At 31.4% G+C, this 19,556-nt stretch overlaps 1 protein-coding gene across 6 annotated transcripts; it reads right to left on the reverse strand.

Annotated features, from left to right (window-relative positions):
- Positions 1 to 57: 57 nt before the first annotated feature.
- On the reverse strand, positions 58 to 19,330 carry LOC148619696 (stress-activated protein kinase JNK-like). 6 transcript variants are annotated; one of them, XM_088579892.1, is made up of 12 exons: positions 19,180 to 19,324; positions 18,039 to 18,145; positions 15,717 to 15,925; positions 13,917 to 14,046; positions 13,283 to 13,341; positions 12,083 to 12,221; positions 9,825 to 9,990; positions 9,513 to 9,584; positions 8,348 to 8,688; positions 7,140 to 7,203; positions 6,274 to 6,339; positions 58 to 5,419 (listed from the first exon to the last, which is right to left on the reverse strand). In XM_088579892.1, exons 3-12 carry the CDS (start codon positions 15,833 to 15,835, stop codon positions 5,349 to 5,351), a joined length of 1,227 nt encoding a protein of 408 aa, XP_088436018.1. In that variant the 5' UTR covers positions 15,836 to 15,925; positions 18,039 to 18,145; positions 19,180 to 19,324; the 3' UTR covers positions 58 to 5,348. The 6 variants fall into 6 exon arrangements, with proteins under 6 accessions (XP_088436018.1, XP_088436021.1, XP_088436019.1 ...); XM_088579895.1 differs by lacking the exon at positions 18,039 to 18,145 and having other exon boundaries at positions 8,378 to 8,688; positions 19,180 to 19,330; XM_088579893.1 differs by lacking the exon at positions 18,039 to 18,145 and having other exon boundaries at positions 58 to 5,416; positions 19,180 to 19,330.
- Between the last annotated feature and the right edge of the window lie 226 nt (positions 19,331 to 19,556).

The following is a 19,556-nucleotide window of genomic DNA, read 5'->3' on the forward strand; positions in this document are numbered from 1 at the left end:
CATGAAAAGGAGGGATAGAATAAGGCTCAACAATATCTCATAAAAATAAACACTAAATATTACAAACATTTTTATTGGCAATGTTTTCTGAAGCATTTTATCCAGAGGTAATACCCCCTGCATATCAACATGAAGAACAACATTCAGATATGTACAGAACTAAATACCAACTAGTATGTTATGACAAAAAACTACAAATTCTGTTTCTACAAAAACTGACAGCACTATTTTTAGTACAAAAATAGTTAATATCAGTATTTTGCCAATAAAACTGACCAAAAAAAATAAAATAGCTATTTTTTTTCGATTTAATTGACATAAAAAGCCTCATTTAAAGCATTTACTTAGCAATAAAGTAAAAGTTGTTAAATCTCTCTGGATATTAAAGGGTCAAAATTTTAATAATAAAAAACAATACTTTTACTCTTTTTTTAAAACTCTTAAACACAGGAATAATTTATGGAAATTCCCATCCAAGAAAAAATGTAGGTAGATCATTCCAAATGCAAATTGAGAGTTTTTTCCTGGTCAGATGTATTGGCAAAGTGATTTCCCTGAAATGAGTACTGTGAGTTTTCGTATGTTTATCAACATGCACAAGCCTTTCAATCAATAAGAGGGGAAGATTACATTCCATGATACATACTATTTCAAGGACTTCTACAATCAACATTAATAAATTTATCAGTCATGATCAATTAAATCTAGTTTTAAAGATATTACAGGAAGACTACTATAAATTTATTTGAAATATTTTTATATCTATATAAGTAGACCTATCATGTATCCAAATGAGAACATTTTATCTAGATTTCTAATACTTATAAACAATATTTACTGGTCACAAGTTCAGGGAATTCAGGGCTGACAATACAGTTAAATTCTACTGAATCACTACAATGTAATAAGAATATGATAATAAGAATGAACACTCTAATAAAACAGTCACAAATATAGTGCAGCAGAGGGCTCATGACGATGCAACTTTGGAAGAAAAAAAATAAAGACTTAAATGTGACCCGTATCCCAATGTGATTAAATTCAACTCTTAAGTAAAACAACAAATTAAAATAGTAGATAAACAGACTTAATCATTATGAGCCTGATATCTTCAGTTCATTTTAAGCTGAATATACAAGCCTAACATGAATTTCAGAAATAAACATTGAAGGAAAGGTTAACTCCAAAAATACCACCTTCACCAAAATTTCAGACAGAATTCAAGTTGATAATTGAATAAGGATTATTTTATCATGCACACTTCATCAAAATAAAGTATCCATGCAGTATCAGTATAACAGTATTTAAGAAGTTGGATTGCAATCCATACACAAGTAATACAGTGGTTTTGTAAATTGAATTATCTCCCCTTTGAATTGTATTTGACAATATTTTTGGCACATGCACAGTACAGGTTTAACAAGTAATTAAGTACCAGTCCACATAAAATTCAGACACTACCAACGATTTAAGGTGTACAAAAACCCATCAAACAAACAATGCTTTTTCAGTCTACATAAGCTACACATTCACAAAATGATAATCATTTCTGCATTCAGATCTGCACTTTTTAGAAAATTATACATTTATCTCCAATCAAAATCAACCAAATGAGACCAAATCTAGAATGATTACTCTTGCAAAGTGCAAATTTCATGTACAATCTACATAATTTTTATCTCAAAAGTGAAATATCCAAATGAAATACTAAAACTGGTTATGTAACTGTTTCTGAACAAGAAATAAAACTGAATTGGTTTTTGACATGCATGAATAACCTGGTGTCTGATTTTTATGAAGACTGATACTTAAATGGAGGTGTTGTACAATAAATTCAGAAATTTTTGCAATGATTTTAAAATTGCAAAATTTGTTAAAAAGTTTAAACTCGTTTTATGAACATTTAACATTTTTAGCTGGTTTTTTATTCTCTAAAACTGTAAAATCAAAATTCACATAAATGGCTAAAACTCCAAAATCAGTGTGTAGTTAGTAATATATTAAAGGACTGACTGATGGACAGTGTAACTTCACTATACCCCTTTAAAGTATTTCATTTGTAGGTGATATACAATTCACCTGTTAAAGTCACTATTTGAACATGTTTATTTGACTGAAGTGGTGGTTAAAGCCAAAAGAGTCATAAAACTGATGAAACAAATCTTTGTATATCTCATTAAAATCCTTACATATATTAAAACAAACACAAGTACACATAAAAACAATAAAGGCAGTATAATAATTCTCACTTACAGTGAGTAAAATAGTTAACTTTAGTGAATAGAATTAGATCTTCTCTTGACTGAATGATATTACTTGACAAAATGTATTAGGTAGTTAACAGGACAATTATCAAGGAAATTTAAATTCTCTTCCATTCATAGATATTTTAAGCTAAGTTTGATAGAGAGTTTAAAATCTCTGTCACTTGTCCAATTAACAATCTATGAAAATTCATCAGGTGATTGCTATTCAATCAATGGAAGATTAACTTTACTGAAGTTAATTATACTACTTGCTATAAACTAATGCTACACTTGACAATACAATCACACATGCCAGGAGATATTTTGGTAACTTCATGACATCACATTAAGGTTTGGTAACATTAAGCACTAATTAGTCTTGAATCATAATTAATGAGGTTAAACAATACAAGTTACTTCCCTTTGTTAGTATAATATAATAAAGATAATGAATACTTCTCATTAATATTAAAAAATGAATACTCTGAAATATTAATAAATCTAATAAATGTTTTAAAACGCAATGAATTTATTTCTTATCTACATTTTAATATTAAAGGGATAGTTTCTCTAATGTTGAGTACAAACCATAATTCCAACCCACTGACATCTATTTGAAGAAAATTCAATCCAGAAGACAATCAAAAAATGAAAAAAATGGACAACCACAAATGCTAAAGAATTACAAAGATAAATAAGTAAGAAAAAAAAATGTACAATACAAATTTTGAAGTATGGTTTTCTTAAAGGCATCATCATCTCATCTATATATACACAGAACATCACTAACACAGAATCATTATCAACAAGTTATTGCACATAGTGGACAAGGTTTGGTTTCTATAGTCCTAGATTCCTCCACAGATCAATGCTTGTTTTAGTACACTGAATATAGCGACAGCCATTGGAAGAAAGGGAGAAATTTCCTACTTTGCCAATGATTAAAATGATGGTTTGGAGACATTAAGTATTTTAATAAGTAGAATAATAGAATTTTCAATTTCTAGACGATGAAAAACTCTATTTAAAAATTCTTTTTGAAAGATTCAAGAATTCATCCAAATTATGATTTTTTTATCTTTTAAAATCTGAACAAGAGTAAATTGTGTATTAATAGAGTTAATACGACAAAATCAACTTGCACGAGTCACGAGTATTCAATCTTTTAAAGGAGGTAGACCTACGGTAAGGGAAATAACTCTTACAAATCATTGGAACCTTTGTATTAAACTTTTTGCATAATCTCATTTAAGCATCAAAGTAACTTGGATTTATTTCATTCTGTTTCAACAACAGCTTGAAAGTCTTTGATGAAATGGAATATGATACAAACATATCACTGATTTCAAGAGTTATGTCCCTTACCCTAGGTCTTCTTCCTAAAAATGACCGGTAAAATCAACAAAATACTAGACTTTAGAACAACAGAGGAATCTTGGACTGCAGCATTTATAAATAAATTATATAAATAGTATATTTATCCTTCGTATATAAATTCTAAGGCTTAACTCAGTTATCGTCTTAACAAATATTCTAATGAACTACATGGTGAATTTCAATACATCACAGTATATGACTTCTTGTGCAAAACAAAAGTTAGGATAAAAACAAGAACAAATCATCAGGTTCCTTATGAAGCATAGATCTACATTAGAACTTTCAACCCATATCAAACAATTTACCACTATATTAGAAAATCTAATGAATTTTCTATTCTAAAACCCTTCATTCATTTAAAATCGTCAGTACTATTAGCTTATAGCTGAAAATATCTTCACCAGTAAACTTTCTTATGATTTTATAGCAGTGAAATTTCACACTGAATTGTGAAAGACTCACACTTTTTTAATGATGGCTAATTCTCATCCATTGATGAAATGAGAACCTTGATTAAGCTACAGTACAGGGTGTCAAATAAAAAATAACACTAATTCAGAATATAAGGTAACTACGAGACCATCCCCCTTTTTTTCCATGAAATTTTACAAATTTTTTAAGTTTATTTAAATTGATTTTAATTTGTCTTTTCATGCTTTACTCTTCTCTAAAATAGAAATAAACCTAATCATACTGAGCTTTAGAAATATAAAAGCCAACATTACAGAAAATTGTATATTTTAGAAAGATAATATTATGAGATAAACATTCCAGATGTCCAATAATAGATGTCAAACATAATGGTTAAAAATAACAAAGCAACCAATGCATAAAAAAGGATAAAATACTAGTACATAAAAAATTGTGAGCAAAAAATTCATATTACAAAGGAGACCATCAACATAACAAATAAAACAACCACAAGGAGGCAACAGTTTGCAAGGAGACAGTAAATTAAACTCAAACCCAGGAGTTCAACTTCACTTTCAACACTGAAAGGTCCCAGACTTTTTGACACCATAAAGAAGAAAATGTAAGATCCTCAAAAGGTGTGAATGTTAAGTATGGTAGATCCAGGGCCTAGATAATTTGAAGTTTCAATGGTCCTGTATGATAAACCTCAGAGTAATGCTGATTTGAACCCATAAAACTATGCAAGTATTTTTATAATTCAAACCCCTTGCAAAGAAACTCCACTTTATAAAATGAGATTCTAAATGGACAACAAAATGCAAAGCAAAATATATCCCCCTACACCTTGGAATGTCAGAAATCACAAAGCTAAATTGTTCATTTCTACAACATGTTATTTTCCTAACGGTGGCTTGAATCACTATTGATTGACCAACCACTTAAAATGTATTTAGATCTAAAAATAATGATTCTACATTACTCCCATATTTGTAGTTATTTGAAAAAAAACCCAAAAAAACCAAACTTTTATTAGTGATAAGAACTTATCTTCAACCACTTTTTTTCCAACCAATTTCCTATGCTCTATCATCGAGGCACTTCTACAACTACTGAATAATGTATAGAAATTATACAAAAAGTATTGATACCTGACCCCTTCCCCATAAAAAATTGAAACATACATCTAAGACCTATCAAGATTTATTATGTAATCTGACTCTCCAATTTGTTAATGATACATGTACATGATGAAAATGACACTAAAGATACACTGAAACCTCAAATAAATTATGATCTAATATTCCACGTTAATTATCGGCAACGGTTCTGACTAGAGTTCGTAGCTCCATCGGCTAACACTTCATCGTTGTTTGGAGCCCCTGCTAAAACAAAAAAAGGAATACAAAGGTTTATAGCTGTTATTCATCGGGGACGAAGCAATGGCATAAGCTAGGGAGAACCATCATGCCAGCAAAGCTTAAGATAATTCAGATGACTTACTTCTAATCCATAGAACAGAGTAAAAATATAATAAGGCATATTAATTGAGTTAAAATTAAGCTAATTATTAACAACTAGTCTTGTTTTTCTATTCATTTTTTAACACCATTTATTAGCTAAGAAATTTCACAGTAAGGAATGATGACATTGCAGGACTTTCATTACTTTTGTGTGTAAAAATTTACATTTCTACCCAATAATTATAGCAATCCAGGGAAATTAAAATTCAGACAACAATAAAATATGTAAATGCAACACCACTCAGTCAATGATACCTACCAGAAATGTAAATGCAACATCAATGCTATGTTAATCTCATGATGATAATTTGTACCAAGTTTCAAGAAGATATAACTCTTCCAAGAAAAGTTAAGGAGTAAAAGAATACAAATCATCAGCACACTGATAATCTAACATAACTTTTTAAGTCATAGTTGATACAAAAACTATATTGCATGCTACGTTGTGCAAAGAATACCCCCACTCAACTATTTCTGTCAAATTAAATCGCATGGTAAAACAAGAAATAGACAGGCAAGGAATATGGAAAGGGAGACATGGTACAAGTCATCATGGCAAAACAATATAATGAATATCTAAGGATTCCCTCCAAAGGAAGCTGAGAAATTTGTTATTGAACATTTTAATGAATGGACAAGGTAATTGCAATAGAACCCCTACTCTAATGAGTGGAGATAAAATAGTTTAAATATGCCAGTGTATCTGTAGTACATACCATTTTGCATAGCAGCCTTTTTCTTTTCCTTCTTTTCATATGTTACAACTGCATTGTATATTAATTCTACAAGAAACAAAAGTTGTCACTACAGCTAGATGTTCAAATATTGAAGATATAGTAGTTACCAAAACTGAAAACTAAAATGTGTGAATACTCAGAGTAAAGAAAAGAAGATCTACATCATTCAATATAATCTTAATTTAAAAGTTAAAGACCACAACAGCAGCTTTACATATCTTTAAAATTATTACCAAATAGTTGAGGACGAATAGGAGTCCGTTTAGCCTAAGTCACAAGAGAATTGTACAACATTTTGAAAGTGTTGGAATTACATGCAACTTTCATGTATCAACTTACTGGGGGTGTAACTACAGGGTATATGTTCTGTTTACAATTAGATAAGAATGCTAATTTCCTTCTCATTCTATTGTACCCTACACTTTGGAGATTATTGAGTCATCAGGACAAATCCCCCATTTGTATCAAACAAATAATTATATAGTTTTATTTGTCAAACTTAAGAAATAACTTGCTTTAAAACCCTAAAGTTTCATAATGTCCATGGCATTGGCAGTCTCATTATAGCAATAACTCATTTTTCTGTGACCCTTATCAGAGAGCCTTGTAAACAAAACACAAACCAGTACCCATGACATAAATAAAATAAAAATCCATAACAGCCAAAAACATCAAACACTTTTGGTGATCATGAATACTGTTACACCATTACACTTACCAGCAACTTAAGTATCAATTTCAAACGTTTTTTTTGTAATTCTTAAATGTCATTCAATTCATATTTCACGGAATCATTCACCCCAATGAAACCCAATCAAAATCTAATTCTCCCACAGTGATATTACCTTTCCACTCATCAACTGTATGTTCCTGTTCATCAACTGTATGATCATATGGCTGCGGTGCTGGCTGTAATAAAAATAATACCATTGAAATAAGTTTGACTGCTATAATAATGTTTACATTTATATACTGTCTTGCTGGGCTTTTCAAATGTTTTTTGGAATATCTCTCTAAAATAGTTGAATTAGAAAGCCCATTCCTAGTCCATTACATCATGAATCATAGCAGTGTAAATGGCAAAGTTACTAAAGTAACAGCATCCTGATAAAAACTTCAACTTACAACCTACTTTTGAAGGCCTTGTCTTTGTGGTAAGATTTTATAAATTATAATTATTTAAAACTGGAATTCCCAGAAGAAATAATCATGAAAAACAAAAAAACAGAATCTGGATATATCTAAACAATAAACAATGAAAGACATTCCTCTATTTATTATTTTTATTTATCTTAAATAAACAATAAACATCCAACTAAAAATAATGCAAATACATATAGAATTACAATGTCAGTATCTAGGTTCTATATCTTTAGTTTATTGAGTGTCAGCTTTAAAAAATATACATAAAGAATTCAAATATACAGTATACAAACCTAGACAAACCAAATGAATAGGTGTTTGAAGTTCGACCGATCATATTAACTAAGCAAGCTCTATACATGTAGCATCATGTTGTTTCGAACATTTTTATACTAACATACTGGGTATATGAAACATTTAACAAATCACATTTACAAAGCAAGCCATAACAACTTCATGACATTTTTGACAGTTAACAGAAATTAAATAAGGTTTGAGGTTTGAAAAATCTCATAATTTTGCATTCTGAAAAGTTAACACGTTTTATACTCATGGGTTGCAAAATTGAACAAGCAAAAACAAAAAAACAAAAAAAAACAAAAAAAAACCACCAAGAGATGCAAAGAAAAATATATGGCCCCTCAAATCTTATCATTATCAAACAAGAAATCACAAACCTTAGTTTATATCCACAGCACAGTGTTCTAGTAATAATAATAAATTAACAAGGAGGTTAGGATCATCATTAATCATTAAATCAGATTAAGTGTGAGATACTTAAGCTGTACTGTATTGTTAACATGGTATAACTTGTTTCAGATCTTAGCTAGAACACTGCATCAACAACATGCATATTTTAGGATATTTTAGGCTATTCCAGCTCATGCTTAAGAATTGAACTTTAACTCACCGCATGAGCCTCACCAACATGGACACTCACCCCATTCACCTCACTCTCGTCATACCATACATGTATATATGGATGCATTAAGGCATCGTCAACAGAAATTCTCTTCTCTGGATCAATGACCAACATCTTAGACAATAAATCACGAGCCATACTTGCTCGTAGACCTGGATGTTCTGTACTATCCTGAGGAAATATCACATCAGGAAACAGTCTATCAAAATTATACCCAGCATATCTTGGTCGGTTCTCTACATAGTTTCTGACAGTTGGTTGCAATCGTTGCATAAATTCCTTGGATGGAGTTCCTAATTGTTCTATTATCTTATTCCATTGATCAATATCTGACTACTGTTAAGAAGAATTTTGCATAGAAATAAAAGTTAATTACATGTATTAAGTAATATTAATTTATCAGTACATACATGTACATGAAATTGTTAAAGCTTCAGAAATATCATGAAGCACATAGATTGATTGATTGTTGGGATTTAATGCCCGAGCCACAATATTTCAGCTATATTCAAGTGATAAACATTAAATGAGATGATAAAATGAACATGAAATGATGAATAAATCTTACCCAATAGTTTCAATTTTGTGGTGTGCAAAACTGCATCAGTTGTTGGATTTTCTAACTGGATTTATATTTGAATACTTCAATTCACATATGACCTTTTGACATCAAAATGAATGTACAGTGAAATCTGCCTAAACTGACCCCATTTTGAATTTAAAAATTTGTTCAGTTTACCAAGGTTCAAAATACATAAAAATTGAAGTAAAGCGACTTTAAAAAATGTCTGGATGGTTTGACAGGTTTCAACATAATTCTAAATTGTGACATCATTAATTTTTCAGTTGAAGAAAACAAGTATAGAGCACCAATTTCTATAATAGCTGACACAAGTGTAAATAGGTCTATAGAGCTTGGTTGTTTTCGATGGAACACATGAAATTTGAAATCAAAGAGTGGTTTGACCAAACCATAAAAAATATAAATTGGTATTGCATACAATAGTTCAAAAACATCATTTGATTTCTACCTTATCTATCTTAACCTTAAAATATCTTTAATAATTAATTTGAATTAACTAAGTGTATCAGTGGATAAACAAAACAGAATGACCATGATAAAATAAAGTGATATTTTGTTAGTTAAGGATACGATCACTTCCTGGAAACATCACAGCTCCCCGAATCAGTTCTGCCATTATACAACCGACACTCCATATATCAACTGAAAAAAGAAATGACCAAAATTATCAAATATGTTACTGCATTTAAATGAAAGAAAGAATTAGGTTCCTCTTAACTTTTAAGTTACGAAATATGGATTTTTTCTACAGGGTCATCCATAGAATTTTTCAACATAGGCATGATACAAAATTGTCGTCAAACAAAAAATTTACAGTGCAACTTTAATAACATTTAAAGTGTTCCTTATAGCTTGCTTCTGATAAGTAACATGCATACTGACCATTTTCTTTATATCCCATTCCAAGAATAACCTCTGGTGCCCTATAATATCTGGTTACAACATAAGGGGTCATCATAAAACCAGTCCCTTGTGTCCTGGCCAAACCAAAATCTAATATTTTCAATGTACAATCTGATTTGACAACTATGTTACTTGGTTTTAGATCCTGTAAAAAATACAAAGGTAATAATTGGTATGGGCAAAATGATAAATGAAAGTAATGTTTAAATGGCAATATTGCTATACACAATAAAATGCTTTGGAGGGTGCAGCTTGATACAATTGTTGAGGTCAAACCCTCAACAGTTGGAGCAAATATGGACACATCATTCAAACTTGATATAACTGAGTTTTTATTACAATGAGATATTTGACAGAGGATAAGAGTATGACCAGAAGCGAAGTGGTCACTTTTTGTTCTTTATTCTTAATTATTTCCAATTAAAACTTCAAGTCATCTTACCCTTCCTATGCAGGTATGGCACTTTATAGTTTCTGGACCCTTTTAGATCCCTTATTCTTACTTGGCTCTACTCAAAACAAAAAAATATTATTCCAAGTCTTCCTTTTGTGGTATGGCATCTTGTAGTAATATTTATTTGAGTCATTTTCTTGACCAGACATAAGCAAAATGCTTGTTTTTTAGTTCCTAATTCTAAAGGTTTAAGTCTTAACTTCCAAAATCAATCCCAGTCTTCTTTTGGTGGTATAGCACCTTGTAATACAATTTCAAGGAGATGACTTCATTAATAGTCACGCTATTGTCTGGACATCAGGAAAATGCAAGTTTCTAGCTCCCTTTTTGGCCCCTAATTTCTTAAATGTTTAAATCTTAACACCCAAAATCAATTAAAGTTTGACTACTGTGGAGTAGAATTTTGTGGAAAATCATCATAGACATCCAAAATTGGTCCAAAAATGAAAAAAACAAAAAATTTGGGTGTGTGGCTTATTTGACCCGATATAACTAAAAAATAATAAGAAATACCTGAAATCTGATTGGCAAATGCAGGCAAGGAATTTCATAAGGAAACCAATAATAAATTTCTTTTGAAATAGGACCAAAAATAAAAAAAGGTTAATTTATGGGGGTGTGGTCCCTTTGACCCCTTATTACTCAAAAACTGCAAGATATATCTGAAACCCAACTGAAAAGTGAAGGCAAGGATTTTAATATGGAATCCGATAAAAAAAATTCTTAAAAACAAATAATTGTCTTGACAACAGGAAAGTCTAACCATTGTGGTACAGAATATTGTGAAACAATATCATTGACTTTCTACTCTTTTACTAGAGTTATATAGTTAAATTCTATGAAATGCTTGCTTTTTGCCTCTTTTTGGTCCCTACAGTAATTCTTAAACAGTTGGGACCATAACCCCTGAAATCAATACCAACCTTCCTTTTGAGTTTTGAACCTTGTCATAAATTTTTTCAAAAGGTCAACCAATTCATATTCAAGTTATCGCCAAAAAAATGAGTGTCTATGGACGATGACATCAGCATCATACCATTTTACAACCTTAAAATTTTTGCAGTCATATAAAAATAGAATCATTCATCAACAGAAAACTTACATTGTAAATATTTAGAAAGAGCAATTTCAACATTTTATGAGGTACCAAATTATGCTAATATACTTTTAAGTTTAGCTTTAAAACAAGACTTTTCTTAAAAAAAACTTTGCTAAAGATGGAATCATTCAGAAATCATGATTCCATGAGTCAACAATCACAGTTAAATTAGTAATTGAGTACGGAGAAAATAACAGGACAAGAAGCACTCAAAACTGCGTCTTTCACCATAGACTTCAATGGGAAAGATTGATTCATTTAATCAAATTGTATTGGTCATTTCAATGGGAAAGGTTGATTCATTTAATCCAATTGTATTGGTCATTTCAATGGGAAAGGTTGATTCATTTAATCCAATTGTATTGGTCATTTTCAAATTTGAATGAGGTTTATGTTTCTCGACAGGAAATTGAGGTCCACCAGAAATGAAAAAAAGAGAAAATATACAACTGATTATGCTTTACATGAAAAAAGAAATAATTCCACATAATGGAAGCTGATAGTAATACAATAATTTTTAAATATTCAACATATTCAATATTCAAGATATACACCACATAAGAAACCCTTCTGCAATGTGGATGCTGAGAAAACATTAAATTCATTCTAATTTGTAAAACTAGAGGATTTGGTTTTCAAATCACATGAATAAATGGAATGTAAAGTATTCTGCAACATACTTACTCTATGAATAATGCCAGCAGAATGGAGATGTTTAATGCCACAGAGAATTTGGTACAACAAATAAGACATCCTATCATGGTCTAAATCCATATTTATAACTTGGCACAAATTGGCATCCATTAATTCCATCACAAGATATCTGTAAAGACAATAAGAGGTACAATTTTTCAATCAAAGTTCTGAAATATTATAATCAGTAAAACCTGTCTAAAGTGAACCACTTTTGGACTATAAAGTTTGCCCAGTTTAAACAAGAGTTCCCTGAATCCAGGTTCAAAATACTGTTAAGGTATTAATTTTCGCGCTGTACTAATTTTGGTGGACAGAAAAGTGTGAAAAATAGTACAAACAAAATTGATTTTTAACACTTCATTGTGCTAATTATTTTTTGATACTGCAAAAATTGATACTTGCAATTATGTACCCACGAATATGTTCACATGACACAATCTACGAAAATTAGCAACTACAAATATTAATATGTTTACATTTAAACAGCTACAGAAAGCCTTGTTTCAGTTTTGACTGTTTCACTGTATAAAGATAAAAGTAATTGTACAAATTAAAGACATCTAAAACATCAAAGATTTCTCAGACAGTAACATACAGTAAACAAAACAGGAGGATGATGCCAACTATTTAACAAAAACTTAAGATTAAAATACAAAATTTAAAAGGTTATAAAACTCATTTTCTGTAAGTCCAGATGAGGGAAGTATACATGCATTTTACAAATGAAAATGAAAATACATGGTCAATTATTGAACTTTTTTTCCAGAGTATCCAGTAGCCCAATGTTTTTCACAGTAGCCTAATAGGCTATTTTCTAATACATTCAAAATTTCACAGACCATTCTTTATATAATTCTTCTTTTTTACATTGTGATAAATGGTACATAACTCCTCTAATCACAATCACTGCAAATCCATCTGTACCCATAAAGTATATTACCACTAGACCTTATTATTGTCAGAGAAAATTTACACTTCACCAATACATTCTTACAATATGAAATCATCCACTTGTTTGTTGTCATCACTACATAAAATCTTATCAGTGTTTTATTTTTTTTATTCTTGCTTAACTTTAAATCTCTGAAAATTATGTTAGTGTCGAGGGATGACAAAATTTCCTATTAATCCTGCTTAGGAACTGAAGATATAGCCATTCCAAGAACTATAATAGTAAACCCTACTTACACATCTTGAAATTCTTCCAGAGACTTCTGAGGAGTAAATACATTTAATAAACCAATAATCTGAAATGAAAATAATTTGTACCTGTTTACAGTATTAACTTTGATAGAAAACAATATGCACATAAACATTTTTGTGGGATTAAAATACATATTATTTTTCATGTGAAATCTGAAGGAGACAAATGTAATGCATATTACAAGGATGTAAATCAATTGTAAACTTAATTCAAACATTACAACATGAAGTAAATCATCACATAAATTAATCAAGTGCAGTTCTTATCTAAGGCTACATGTATTTCCTTCAGTTGTATATTTTATCAGAGATTTTTTTGTAGTTACATTGTATCTGACAATTTTGATGTATCTTTGTTATGCAACTAAACAACAAATGATTTCTGATATCAGCTGTTGGCTATGACTCATTGGAGAAAAATTAGTACTGAAGTTAGCACTTCAAGGCTATTGGGAAAAAAACCAAACTTTTTTCTTCATATTCACAATGAAAATCGTTTCTGAAACAAAACTTTTTCTAATGAAATAACTCAGTTATATAACCACTGTGAAAACACAAACATAACCTGTACTTGCAAGTATAGATAACTGAACAAAATATCAATGATAGCATTACTTACATTTTTATGGTTGACTAAATCCATAAGGACAAATTCTCTATAAGCCCTCTTGGCATGAGTAACGTTTTGGAAAGGTCGGCTTAGTTTCTTAATGGCAACATTTGTTTGGGTAACAGAATCATATGCAGCACTGAAAAGAGATATACACATACACACATTACTCAGGTTTTCACTATTAGGAATGCCTAATGAGTATGGCATATCAAGTAAAACAAGAGGTTACACACTATGTTGTGCTAAGAATACCCCCACTCAACCTGGGAAAGGGAAACACTGACTTCGTCAGTAAACAGGAAGTAGATAAGTGAGGAACCTGGAAAGGGGAGACACTGTACATGTCATCATGCGAAAGCAATACACCAAATATCTAAGCAATTCCCAAACTAGAGGCTGAGAAATATGTCACGAAAATTCCCATTATGTACCACCTGAAAAATGACAAAGTCAATTGGTAAACAGGAAGTAGATGAGTGATGAACCTGAAAAGCGGAGACTCCGTACATGTCGCCATGCAAAAGCAATATACCAAATATCTAAGCAATTCCTCCAATAAAAGCTGAGAAATATGTTACATAAAGTGTAAAGGACAGACAAGGTGATTGCAACATTATTAAAGTGGGGGTATAATTAAAATCAAAGTGCTGTGAGCAGTCAATTATAACTTATGCCAGTAAAAGCCGTGAAAATTGTAAGAACAGAGCCCCAAGCTGACAGCATTTACTTGTTTGTAACAGAAAATATGTGAATAATGTTTTAATAACACAGCATAATTCCTGAATAGAATGAAAGTGGTCAAACTTGAAATATTTCCAATTAGACATACTGTACCACTAAAAAAGCACTTTATACGAAGATACATAAAAGCTTTTTTTCTCTCAATTCCTGAATGTTTAGGCCCATAACACATTAAGTTTTCCCACTCTGTACAGACCCTTGTCTTAAAACTAAATCAAGATCCACCAACTATTATTTAAGTTGTTGTGTCTTTGCACAAATATAATGACTCCAACCAGAACGCTGACAAAAAGTACATAGTATCATAAAACCACAAAAATTTTGTGGTTGAATAAAACTTATGTGGTTGCATTTATTCTTCAAAATGAAAATGTTTCTAATACTTCATAACAAATAATTACTATATTTACATGTACATGTAGGTGAAAGCCTGATCAAAGAGAAAGAGCTAAAAATAACATCTGATGCATAACTGATAATTATACAGCTAATTTACTTCCTATCAATTTGTTAAGGAAGAATCTGAGAAGTTTCCAAAAGATGAACTTATAATTATGAAGTAAATTGAGAAATACCTAAAATTTAAAAAAAAAAACACTGTTACGCATAAATGAAAGTATTAGAAGGATGGAAAAACTGTCATCAACAACTGCAATATACAAATACACATAGATTGCTACTTTGTGTAATCAATGACCATCTCTGATTTTACCATGTACATGTACATATACCGTTTGTTACCAATAAATCTTTTAAGTAAATAATACATGTACATGATCACTTGCAACAAACATATTAAATCATTACCTCCATTCTATTGGAGGACATATGTATATGTTTATTTGAACAAGACCTAAAGATGGCATTTCAGCTTGGTTTGTGAGGTTGGTTGCTCTTGACCTCTATATGAGATTCCTTGAGCTCCAGATCTTATTGGTTTTAGGCTGTGGCATAATTTAGCCTCTACAATGTATGTGAGATCCTTACCATACAATTCCCTGAGCTCAAGATCTTATTGGTTTTAGGCTGTGGCATAATTTGAGCCTATATATAAGAGAACCTTACCATACAATTCCCTGAGCTCCCGATCCTATTGGTTTTAGGCTGTGGTATCTGTCTAGGATGGTGAACGTAGAGTCACCAACCTCTACTGTGTAGAACTTGGGCTGTCCAGTATTATTCATGGTTTTCTTTTTCTAGTGGAACCTCATTGTTGGAGATATTTCTACTGATAGTTTCTATAGTATTTCAGTCTATATGCTGACTACTCTATCCTAGAAAACATTCAAAGAGTATACACCTATAGTTATTCCAAATCTTATTGGATTCAACTTTGTAACATCATAACTTAAAAAACAACGGACTCCCAGGAGCCTGAATCGCTCATCTGGTTAAAATTTGTCTTTCAAGGGCAATGAATTTAACAAGGAGTTGTCCAACAATTTTGACTCCAGAAGACTTTGATTGGACTTATCATTATTAAAGTCATTTCAGCAATTGAAAGTTTCTTTCTATCTCTTATAATTTTCAAGATATTGGCAGAAAACTGTAATAAAAATGTCATTTTTTATCTTTCAAGGGCAACAACTCATACAAGGAGTCACCAGACAACTTTGATCCCTGAAGACTTTTGAAGGCCATATAATAAGGATCATTTCAGCAATAGAAATTTGGCTTAACCTAATGGTTTTAGAGATATATGAGAAAAACTGCTGTCTGACACCTATGTTCTATTGTCAGCAATGGCTGCCATGTTTTTCAATGAATCTAAAATCCCCACGCCCCGTGCAGGTCCGGGTGTCAAAAGAATAGGCCTGCAGCAGTGCTAAGCTTGTTGTAAAAGGCGACCAAATAGTGCTCAGAAACCTAGCTGGGGGCTAGGCATTCTGCCCACAGAGCAACTGGGATGTGTGCCCCACGTGGTGGAATGGGGTACCCCTGGCATGTTACATGCGGGGGTTGTCAGGCTATAATACAGAAAACCTGACCACAACCAGAGTGGTGCACCATGTTGGGAAAGATGCCACGTTCCTTGCACGTTAAAGAACCCTGCTGTGGTAGTTGATAGGAGTAGGAACCTTTGCGCTCCGCCACAGGAGGCTAAATTGCCCGACCCTACCCAACCCCCCTTTTTCTAGTGGCAACCAAAATTTGTCGACCCTAATGTCCTTGTGTCCCATCCCTTGTTTTATTTCATCATCATTCATGTTCACTGCTCAGGCGTTAAACCCCAAAAATCAATCAATCATAAAATCCCCACATTAGTTCTAAGCAGGATACCCCAAGGAAAATTCATACCAAGTTTATGATGACGATGAACAACAAACGGACGCCAAATGATGGCAATAGCTCACATGCCCTTCGGCCAGGTGAGCTAAAAAAGAGAAAAAAATGAACATCAGTTCCAAAGGCAGGCTGTATGTCCAAATGTAAGCAGTAAAATCTCTTGGGTTTTTAGTGAACAATTTATTTCACACCCATGTTTTGCAAATTAATATCAAATATTTTATACAATTAAATCATGCAGTCAATAGTTACATGTATAACTGGAACAATATAACAATGGTTGGTCTGATATCAAGATACAATACATGTATATACACAGGTACAGTTCACATGTACAGTAGGTACAAGAAGGTGCATTTTCATTTAACCAGGTAAATGTCCTTTTTGGGGATATGTGTACAAATAATGTTCTTTCCTTAGCTTCACTCTTGGAATGGACTTCTTCAGATGATTAGCAGAATCAACAGGTACTGTGTACACTTGTATAATATAAACTTACAATCAGAAGAGCAAAAATGATAGTTATACAATGTAATGAATAGAATTTTTCATCCGTCATATGATTGTTTCCTTTGACTTATTGAGGATGTGTTCAGTGTACATGCTCATGTACAAAATACTGTACCTTTTGTTAAATAGATTAATGAAAAAAAGGGAAAATAAAAAAATAAAAAAGATAAAATAAAAATTTACCAGTATAGTGTACAAGAGGTTCTTTTTACATGCATGTACAATGTATAATATACGTGCGTGTGATTTTCTTTAAAAAGATCAAAGGGTGTCTGGTAATCAATAGTCTTCTTCTAAATATTCCTTCTTCAGACATGGGAGATTTATTTACCTCATCCATGAAAACATGTAATGTTTGGGACATCACAATCACATATTTTCATCACACCAAGGAATCACGGCAAGCAGAGCATTCTGAATTTTGGTGTACTTGTAAAGTAGGAATTACATGTAGTTTTCACAAATAATAAAGAAAATCAAACACAGCCAGAAAATGCGAGTCTTGGAATCTCAGACACCCAGGGTGAGATTTCAATGTTCCCTAGCTAAACTTGGTGAAGTCTTGTTAGAAAAATTGAAATCTATGGGTACCTTATAAATGTAGTACTTTGTTTAATATTCACAGCTGAAGAGTATTTAGATTCTTGTCTTTTAATCTGAAGCTTTATATCAGAAGTTTTACGATTAAATGTACATTCCTGTTAAAGAAAATGATCATTTTAGTACACAAGCCATCCAAGGAAGTTAATATACATGTAATAACTAAAGATTCAATATCTTCTATGAACTATTTCAAAACCAATTACAATGCTTTTTATCTTCACTTCTTGAGACTTTGATTTGGCCAAATGTAACCTATTTTACATGGGGAACTTACTACTGATTCTTAACTTGTACTTAATCAACATATTTATATGTAAACAATCACTTGTGTGATAATAGACAATTTTCACATTCACCATTTACTTCCAACTGGTGGCATCTAGTTAGTGATTTTGTAATAGACAATGAAAGGATATACATGTATATTGGATTTGAAGGCAACAAGAACAGTAATAGTAATTTGGAAATATGTCTCTGAACATAATACTTAAAATGTTTCTATAATGTACAATGTACATTGAAGGTATGATTTAAAAATCCTTTGTACAATTTAGTAATTCAATTAAGTTTCTGTTCCCTTGGCTCCCATTGCAAGGTCACCCGATCTTACACATGTTAACCTGTATAATCGAAGATTTTTTCCAGAGCGGAAGTGAATGTAAAAGTCGTCTATTGCGTCTATATCCAAAAGGAAATGGAATACAATATACAGTACAAGACCAGGCCTGAAGAACATTCAGACAAAGACCAGTCTTGATTCAATTAATAGAGTAAAATATGGGGTACATATATGGTCGTTTACAAATGACAATGTACATCATGACATGTATAGTACTTTTTACTTCAGATCAAACACTGGTTTCTGTATCTTATACAGTATTATTAGTCATTAAGAAATTTTACCTACAGGAACAATTTGAACTTTTTAAAAAGATATTTGCACCATCTAAGTAACATAATTTGCACTAACAATAAATGACTTGCTAGTCAGGAACTATAATTATTCACACTTTCGTTATTCCTGTACTGTGTACAGCACTAACACTCACCCGCAGTCCTACACTCAGTTCACCTTTTGGTGAGATATTGGTACGAAAGAGTATCTCTCTTATATAGATCAAACGTTTACCTCTCATGAAGCTTATCAATTACTAAATCTTATCAATATTCCGAGTTTAACACGTTGGTTTCATTGAGTCCAGAACCAGGTGATGAATCAAAATAATTTATCGACCGAATAAGTCGACTATTTATGTGAACTACGTCATCAGAATATGAGGTAATTTGATTATCGTACTAGCGAGAACAATCAAAGAATATTCTATGATTTTCTACTGTTACCTTTACTCGGTAATGTAAAAGGTGCAAATATAAATGCCTGTTTTTATATATCCAATTTTTACTTCGATTGCATCTTTTCTTCAAATAAGATTATATTGTTAAAACCTGCGGAACACTTCGAAAACGCTTCCAAATATAACGGGTTATTATATATTTGTTGTTGAT

Source organism: Perna viridis, chromosome 4 (assembly GCF_037379345.1).
Source record: "Perna viridis isolate PV_CMFRI_1.1 ecotype Kerala chromosome 4, ASM3737934v1, whole genome shotgun sequence".
In the NCBI taxonomy this organism is placed as follows: Eukaryota; Metazoa; Mollusca; class Bivalvia; order Mytilida; family Mytilidae; genus Perna; species Perna viridis.